The following is a 9,325-nucleotide window of genomic DNA, read 5'->3' as shown; positions in this document are numbered from 1 at the left end:
GACATGATAGGAAAAAGACTTTGTTTAATCTGTGCTTCTGAATGTGAGATTTCATCAGACGTGAAGCCATGTTATCCATGAAATGTTGTCGCTACCTTTGAGTCTCACTCTCTGTAACTGAGTAGTAAGATGCCCTCTAAAGATCCACAGAATGCACACTTTTCTTTTCTCACCCCCCTCTTCTTCTTCGCTGTAGTTGCATAGCAACAGAGGAGCTGCTAGCTCCAGTTGTGTTGTGGTGGGAGCGTGCTGCACAGGGAGGCACTGGCTCAAGATTAAGCCGGTCTCTGCTTCAATTATGAATGGGCTTCCACTGCCACACGGCTCCAAAATGGCACCACTCAGATTGATAAGACACTGAGGCACTCTTTGGTACACTTAACTCTTTTACTTCTTTCCCTTAGGGAGGGGGAGCAGGACTTTAATCAGAAGTATTGAACTTAAATGATTAGAGGAAGCAAATGAATAATTAACTGGCGGGAAAGGCTTGGTTATGATAAGACTCTTGTTGATGGGAATATGTGAGGTTAATGATTGGGGTCAGTCTTGAGAGCAAATTAGAGTCTCTAGTATCACAAAGGTAGCACTCTACTAGTAAGTGTGGGTTTGTGTGTGGTGCTGAGGAGGTGGATGACAAAGGCTGACATCCTTTACTACATTTCACTTGAAGTGCTGAGATGAAAACAGCTAATTGTTTAGTACTCTGATCAGCTTCCAGTCAATATGTTCTTAACAAAACTCAGAATGGTTGATTTACAGCAGTTTATGTGTGGTGGAGGTGGGTTGCAAATGGGCTTGCAGTGTGCAAAAGTCTTGAGACACGCTTCCAAGGAGCCAGATTTTCTCGAATTTTTAAGAGAAATTCAAGGTGGGCTCAAAGTGGGATTTCAAAGTTTTCTTGTGCTTTTTCAGTCATTTCCAGTCCAGTCCTTGTACCTGACCATTTTCAGAGGAGCTGTTTAACACTGACCGATGCATCATTCAAGAATAATATAAGGCAACTGAAGAAATTAACCAGTGTTGCACCTGAAACAGATGCCTTAGCAAAGAACCTATTTTTAGTAGTATGTTAAAGTACTTTGCTACTGGCAGTCTGTTGCAAAAACATATAATTAATTAAAGTCTTACAAAAATGCCCAAGATAGCACAGCTTGATGGGCAAAGGTCTGTCGACAGACCAGGTCAGCACCTGGACTCTTGTACTACAAAGAAATCGTGCTCTCCAGAGAACACGAGTCCAGTGGCAGCGTGCTTTACACCACTGCATCTGACGCATTGTGCTTGGTGATGTAATCTTTGGCTGGAGCTGCTCAGCCATGGAAACCCGTCCATGAAGCTCTCTGCGCACTGTTCTTGAGCTAATCTGAAGGACACGTGAAGTTTGGAGGTCTGTAGTGACTGACTCTGTAGAAAGTCAGCATGTCCTGACTCCGCTCTGCGAGTTTACGTGGCCTACCACTTTGTAGCTGAGTTGCATTCCCAATCACTTCCATTTTGTTATAACACCATTAATAGATGAATAGCTGACGGTGGTACATTTAGTAGAGAACATTTTATTCATGACTGAACTTGTTGCACAGGTGGCATCCTATCACAGTACCACGCTGGAGCTCACTGAGCAACTCATTCCTTCACATATGTTTGCAGAAGCAGTCTGCATGCATAGATGCTAACTTTTATACACATGTGACCACTGAAGTGATTGGAACACCTGAGTTCGATGATGGTTTTTAGCAATAGTGCACTTTTCCAAAGTTTGGTGGCCCATAAATAAAGGTGGTCATTCCAAATATTGACTTTTGAGCTCGTTTGAATTATGCAAAATCATTTTTTTCCATGTATGTTTGCACATAAATTGCTGCACCTATTTCACATTGCTTTATCGAAATATAAAGAAATTAGGGTTGCCTGATACTTTATGTCCCACAGTACTGTGTGAGATTTGCCCACTGGATGAGTAACAGCGGTGCCACTTCAGTTGACGTCCATATCTCCGACTGTAACTATGCTTTTGTCTTTCATGATATCCACTGAAGAACAACAGCCAAGCGTAGCTTCTGCAACTCGTATTTTTTTTTATTATTGCAACCAACTGGAAGACAATACATCACATAAACATCATTGTAGTTTCTCAGAAAATGGAAAACAAAATAAAACAACATTTATATATTTTTTGCCACGGTATTGGACAACGTTGATATTTACATGTAGTGATGAAATAGGTCTTGAAATCATTCTTTGGCAATATGATTTGCACAATAAGGAGAAAACTGAACATTTACTGAAAAAGAAAAAAAAAACAAAGAAGAAGAAGAAAACAAGAAAACAACACCTGGGTGTACCCTGCATCACATCGCACAGATCAATAACAGTTTTGCATTTTGACATCTCTAACCTATGGCTTTCCAATATTCAGCTCAGACAGTCACGGAAAAAATAAAATAATGGCAGTATTATAGATAAGTCTGTCAGAGAAAGAGAGAAACAAAAAGAAACAGGAAAATTTAAAAGGCGCGTAAAAACGTCAACAAATAATAAAAAAATAATAATAATGGCAACTATTCTTCTAGGAGCTTTTTGTGGTACGTTTGGCAGGTTTGAAAGAAAACACTTTGCTGTTTGGGGGCTTTTCAGGCAGTGAAGTGGATGCACTTTGCTTTAATACGTCCAGGTACAGTTCATGTGTTTTACCAGGACTCAGAGGTGAACAGATCTTCTTTCCTGCATGTCACAGAGTGAGCCCGAGGCAGAAACCCCCAAAAAACAAACGTGCGCTGCTAAAGCGACACGTTCTACCCCCTCGACATGCCTCATGCCAACTCAACGCGGTTACTAGTCACCACAGCGGCGGATTGGTACATCGAATACAGCAGAGTGCTTGACCCGGGAGCACTCAGACACACATCAGACGACAGACAGATGGCACACAACGACAACACTAACAGTGTCTCCTTTACCCCCCCTTTTTTTTTCTTTTTTCTCTTTATGGGTACCACACAAAATGCAAGGCCAGTGATGCATGCTACAGGTGGCGAAAGACTGTGCCGGTGGATGGGAGCATGCATTTGTTTTCCTCCCGCTTGGCTCGCTGACGATCGTTCAACGTCTCTTCAGCTCAAACAAACCCCCACCCCACCTCTCCCCCGTCTGGCTCTGCTGCTACAGCCAAAGCCCAGCCTACGTTTTCACCTAAAAAGCGGCTTTATTTTATACGCAGACGAGGGTCGGATAATACTTGTGCGCGCATTCCCGTTTTAGCCATGATGCACCTGGGGTTAAAAATACTGTCTGTAAATCAGAGAAAAGAAACGTCCCCTTCCCATGTCGTCTTTTTTTTTCTTTTCTTGGAGATATGAGGGCATCTACAAGGTCTCCCGCGCCCCTTTCAAACATTTACACCGAACAATGCCGATGGAGAGGAAGGACACGCGTACATTTACACACTGAAGTAAAAGTAAAAACAATACTGTTATAAATAAAGACAGGTTCTGTTGTGACAACAGAGGTACTGAGGGCAGGCAGGCAGGCACGATGTTAAAGGGTGTGTGTTCCTGGGCACACAAACGCACACACTCCACAGACGTGTTCTGGGATAACACCGGGTTTAACATTGAACACCTAAAACAATTAAATAAAAAAAAAAATAAAAGAAATCACTGTACAGGCAGAAGTTGTCGTAAGCCCACCCCCCCAAGAGGTGTTTCAGCTGGCCTACGTTATAAGCCTGAACCCGAAGCCCAGAGGTGGCGTCCTTTGGGCCTCTAATTGCAGAGTGATCTCCCACGTTTCCTCCCTGAAGACGTGTCTTTGAAAGCCCGCTCAGAAAAACAAGGAGACGAAATAAAAAAAAAGAAAAGAAAATCTCCAATATAATCACGGGTATAAGAATTGGCGGCAAAACTTTTTTTTTCTTTCCTCTAGGATCAAGGTTTATATGAAAATAAGTCATGCTTCATGCTAAATACATCGTTTATCTTACATGATCTTTGAATAAAAAAGATTTGCTTTTTATCTTATTTACAAGCACCCATGCAATATAACTGAGAAAGTCCTGCAGGTCAAATTGCTTCAATTAAGAAAAAGGAAAAAAATAAAATATTTTCTAACCTTTTTACAGAGTTGCCCGCACAGGGGCAAATTGCTTATATCTTTATGAGGGTAGAGTGAGGGTAAACAGACACAAACAGAAACCTAAACCCACAGTTCATGTATATAGTTCTTTGTCAAATGAAGAGGAAGGTGGTGGCAGCTACTGGCAGCTATGATATCTATACCAGGTATCTACGTCGTCTAATGGAGAGAAGTACGAGGGGGTGGAGGGAGGAGGTTTTACATTATGCAACAACAACAACAAAATGAAGGAGATATTGCCTCAGACCCGGCACACTATCCGTCTCTATGGTGATAAAACATGACCTTTTTTTTTTTTAAATTTTAATATATTTATTCTTAAATACTATGAGTGCTCTTGAAATAAACCATGTCTTTACCCATGATGCTTTTTATTATAAGTGGCGTAAAATAAGTGCATGAATATATATCACATTGGGTTTTACATTTATTTCCACACTTAAGGTCACTCGCTCTCTCTCGTTAGCTCTACTACGCCATCTTTGAACTTTTTTTGTGTTTGTTTTTTTCTTGTCAGCTGTCGTATCGGCTACATGAAGCAACCTGGTCGCTTATCTTTGGCACAGTCTCACATTTGTGCTCGTGGATGTAGGAGAGTGATGCCGGCGGGCGGCCGACCCGCCTTTGCCGGCATCACTGCAAGATTGCTACAGATTCACATAGAAACAAACAGGTAAGACAAACAGCCATCATCAGCTCCCGCCCTCCCCCTCCCGGCAACGTGACTCGGTTTTGTCGCGCTCGTCCAAATTAGTGACAAAACGTGCTTTTGTTTTTTCCTTTTTTTATGGCTTTCATCCCCTTTTTAAACAACAAAAAACCAACAAAGACATATGAGAAATACCCATCGATGTTTAGTGTTGCTGAACATGTAGGAAAACATAGATTTTTGATATTGCCACAAATAAGTAGGATTCACCTAATGCCCTGCAGATAGATAGAGGGAGATGACAAGTGTCCGTTGAGACTAATGCTGTAGTAATGTTACCTGTTGACCTAGTTGTGTGTGTGTGTGTGTGTGTGTGTGTAAATCTGTGTGTGTGTGTGTGCTTGGAGCTATAAGCCGTCTGTGTGTGTGTGTGTCTATGCTTTGTTCTATGTGTGTGTGTCTTAGTTTCTCAGGGCCTCTTTCTGCTCCTTCTGGCCCTTGGCGGTGCGGTTTGTGATGTTGTTGAGGCAGGCTCTAACCCCCGCCAGGTGGAGCAGCGATCCCGCCGCCTCTTTCATCTCCTCGTCGTCGCTCTCCGGCGGCTTCTCCACCGTCGCCGCGCGCCGCTTCTTCAGCGGCAGCGTGTCACTAATGCCTCTCGCTCGGCTTTTGGTCCAGGGCAAACTGCTCCCAGCCAGAGTCCCGGCTCCCCCCAAACTACGTCTCTGTCCGCGCGGGGGCTGCTGGGAAATGTAGGTAGTGGTGGTGGCGGCAGTGGTGACGTGAGAGTCCAGTGGGATCTCCCGGGGCTCGGGTTTGACGTCTGATTGGATTTCCACGGCGATAATGTCGTCGTCGTCCACGGGGGAGGAAGGGGAGGTGACCTGGGAGGAGCACAGCCTGCTGGGGGATTTGGCGGTGCTGTAAGTGTGGTCGTCCTGGAGGTCCTCGCCGCAGGGCGGAGGAGAGTAGCAGGTTGGGCTGTCCTGTCCTCGGCTTAGATAATCGCCCAGGGATGATCTGTATGGATCGAGGACACAGAGCGGGAGAGAATAACGTTACTCGTGCTGTCACACTGCCAGGCGGGCTGCCTGCCTGGACCTGCTTCACTCCACTGACACTCAAGCTTCTCTGCTTTACTAGAAAGAAAGTTCAGGTTCTAATCTATCAGCCACAAATAGCTCCCTCGGGCCTCATGCGCATATTTCTGAGGTCAGATAAAAGCCCGTATTTCACAAAGACTCAGCCATCCTTTTCAGAAACGAGCTGCCTCATTTTCAGATTGCCACCTTTGCGCCCCCCACCCCAATGACACGGTGCATTTTTAGCAGCACCCATTGTCTCGAAGGTTGCTCAGCACATAAAGAACCTTGCGAACTCTAAAGTCAGAGCGCCTCGACGGTGACGATTCTGCGGCGAGGCCGTTTAACTGTTCGTCCTCGTTACACTGCGACGCGCATTTTGCTCTATTAGTCGGGAGACACTTTTCGCTGTAAAGCGTCAAAGGACGGCGTGGGATGGGGGTTAATCCTGACAACCCATAAATCAAAAAGTAGCTTCAGCAGCGTGCCCTGTCCCCCCGGACATCCCCCCCTCCCCCCAGAATGAGAGCGTGAGCATATTAATATCTCATAAGAAAAACATGCACTCCCTTACAGTGATCAAATATTCACTGCAAACCTTTAGTGAGCCTTTCGGGTATGTTTAATTCATTATGCAGTGCAGGCCATCATACTCTCGTGCTCCTGTGATGGATGTGCATGTCCGTGCATGCTCCCAATGTTCTTTGAATCACGAGGCCTCTCCCTCTAATAAACCTGTTTGTGTTTGTGTGTCTGCGAGAGGCCATTATATAAACACACCTGGATGAAACGTTGTGCACGGCGGGAAGCGTGTGAACGCCTCTGACTTTCGAGCACAATAAAGATGTAATTATGTAAACTATCAGTGGAAAATTTGGGAGCTCCCCGAGCTTTGTGCCACTGCATGTAGGTGCAGGCGTGTCTGTGGGAGAGGGAATGCGTCTGTGCAGCCCCCGCTGGTGTTAATTATACGTTTGAAGGCAGCAGGAGCAAAGTTTACCCACCTTATGGCCGAGGTTCTGCTCCCCACAGGGCTTACAGGTAAGGGTCTGATAACAGGGAAGAGGGCCTGGCTCCTGACACGGGCGCCATTTTGGATCACACCTCGAGGAACTGAAAGAGAGAGCAGATGGAACATCAGTTACACGCAAGACACGAATCAGTTTCAGTGACGAGCGGAGGGATAAAAAAAAAAAAGAAAGAAAAAAAAAAAAAAGCCAGCAACAGAAGAAGCTCCTAAAAAAACAAAAACCTCTCAGATCCGACCTCCATAAGACCCGGGAGCAGCTCGATGAGCATCCACTGTCCATTCGAGGAGGCCAACGGGGCAATATTGATGAGCGAGGCAAGGTTAAATTGAGCAGGAAAGCGTCATAAATGAGTTAAGGCCGCTGCAAGTCATTCAATTACCAACGACCGCTGGGCACGGCCAAATCCAGCCTGCCTGATACAGCAGCCGCTGGAACGCAAAGGGGGAAACCGCAGATCTGAAAATCTGAAAGGCACATCTGTTTCGAACCCAAGTGTTAAAATAACCAAGTAAATCTATTTTTTGAGGGAGAAAAACGGGACAAATTCACATCTTTTTACGTTACTAATTTATCTGCTGATCTTTTTTATTGGTTCGTCTCAAATGTCAGAAAGCAACATTTTCCAAAGCGGGTTAGTATTTTGAAATTAAAGCTGCAGATAAAAATGATTCAGTGTCTATTTTATGAAACCGTCATTAAATTTCACTTTTTCCCCCCGTTTCATCTGAACCTGAAGCCTGAACAGGTCTCTCTTGTAAATGAGACTTTGTGTATAAATAAAGGTTAAATAAAGACATTCAATGACTTTATTTTTTTTACCTTCAAACTTTATTCAGTGAAGAAAGTCTTTTACTGATTAATGGCTGTGTGGCAAATACATTCAGTGGTTATCTAGGCAACAAGACTTCCATTTCTTTGTGTCAGACATGAATATAATAGTTATCATGACTTTTTCAACTAACTTTTAACTACTTGATCACATGACAAATGGCCTATAAGACTTCCATCATTAGCATTAAACTTGAAGGTGAACTAGTAGCTCAACAGATCAGTGTTAACGCCACAGTAAGAAGCTCAAAGAACCCTCAGCAGACCTGCGACATCCAACTGCGTTGGGCAGCGAGCTCTATTGTTGTGGAAGAAGTTTGTCTTCCAACAGTCGTCCATCTGGTCTAGGCAAGAAAAGCCTTGGTCAGGGAGGAGGAAGTGTAGCCAGTGGTCACGCAAACCAATTTTCAAAGAAACTAAAGAACCCACCAGAAGGACAACTCTGCGGCACTCTGCCTAAGTGCCATTTTACTCCGCTGAAAAAACAGGCATATGGCAAGCCCACCTGGAGTTTACCAAACGATACTTTCTGCAGACTAATGAGACAAAGATTGAATTCTCATGTCTGGAAAGCCAAGCTTTTCTACTGGCAAAGACAGGTGCTGCTAATCACCTCGCTAATGTGGTCACCACATTGAAGCATGATGTGACTGGTGCAGAATACAGAGAGGTCACTGGAGAAAGAAACCCACACAGACAACATCCTGAAACACACGGTCGTGGAAATGGACTGGCTTCGGAACAACTTGGGCCTAAAAATCTGTAGTGACAGACGAAGGTTACGGCTTACAAACCTGAGCCAATCTAACAGCAGGCAGAAAAACGTCCAACCTTTCACCTTGATATTTTAATATCGTGTGTGTGCAGCTAATGTATGGAAATTAGCTTAGTTGCTCCTTTTTGCTGAGAGTTACGTAAGAAGATTGATATTATTCTCGTGATTGTACGGTAAATGTAGAGCTGCAGTGCAGCGCTAGTTAGCTTAAATTAGCTCAGTTTAGCATAAGATAGAAACACTTAAACAACAAAAAATATGATATATATTCATTTATTTTTGATTTCCTAAAAGTTGCTGTCTGGTGGCAGACAGTTTATATTAACTTTAAAGAGAACCACCCTGACTGTTAGCTTTTCTTTCCTCTCTTCACGCTACACCAAGCTAACCGGCTGCTAGCTGTAGCTTCATATTTAAAGTACAGACAGTTGACAACATTTAAGAAGCTTCAGTCTTTCAAATAAAGTCACTTTTATGTGTGTAGAACAGGCGTTTATGCAAAGTGTTTTCCAGCTGCCCCAAAAATTCTTATATACAAAACTATAAAGAATGAAAACGCCGAGCTAACCACAAATCATGAAGAATAGATATAAGAGATGGCAAATATAACCAAAGTAATCACTGAAAGAATAAATGTAAATACAGCACTGGGTTAAAAATACTCAGGAGGCAGAGCAGCTACTAGTCAGAAGGTTGGTGGTTCAGTCCATGGCTGCTCCAGTCTGCATGCCAAATATCCTCGGGAAAGTTACTAACCCCAAGTTTCTCTCCGATGCATCCATCATCAGAGTATGTGTTACAGTTAAATCACTTAAGGATAAAAAATAGT

At 43.7% G+C, this 9,325-nt stretch overlaps 1 protein-coding gene across 1 annotated transcript in view; it reads right to left on the bottom strand.

The window, feature by feature from the left end:
- Positions 1 to 2,051: 2,051 nt before the first annotated feature.
- The window catches only part of ches1 (checkpoint suppressor 1), a 62,897-nt gene continuing 55,623 nt past the window's right edge, over positions 2,052 to 9,325 (bottom strand). The window contains exons 5-6 of the mRNA XM_004542246.4: positions 6,867 to 6,975; positions 2,052 to 5,800 (exon numbers count right to left, since the gene is read on the bottom strand). Coding sequence (XP_004542303.1) covers positions 5,242 to 5,800; positions 6,867 to 6,975 — 668 coding nt within the window. The 3' untranslated portion in view covers positions 2,052 to 5,241. The remainder of the gene's footprint in view (positions 5,801 to 6,866; positions 6,976 to 9,325) is intronic.

This window comes from Maylandia zebra, linkage group LG15 (genome assembly GCF_041146795.1).
Source record: "Maylandia zebra isolate NMK-2024a linkage group LG15, Mzebra_GT3a, whole genome shotgun sequence".
In the NCBI taxonomy this organism is placed as follows: domain Eukaryota; kingdom Metazoa; phylum Chordata; class Actinopteri; order Cichliformes; family Cichlidae; genus Maylandia; species Maylandia zebra.
The sequence above is the reverse complement of the archived record's forward strand: the minus strand, read 5'-3'. Positions and strand labels throughout refer to the sequence as shown.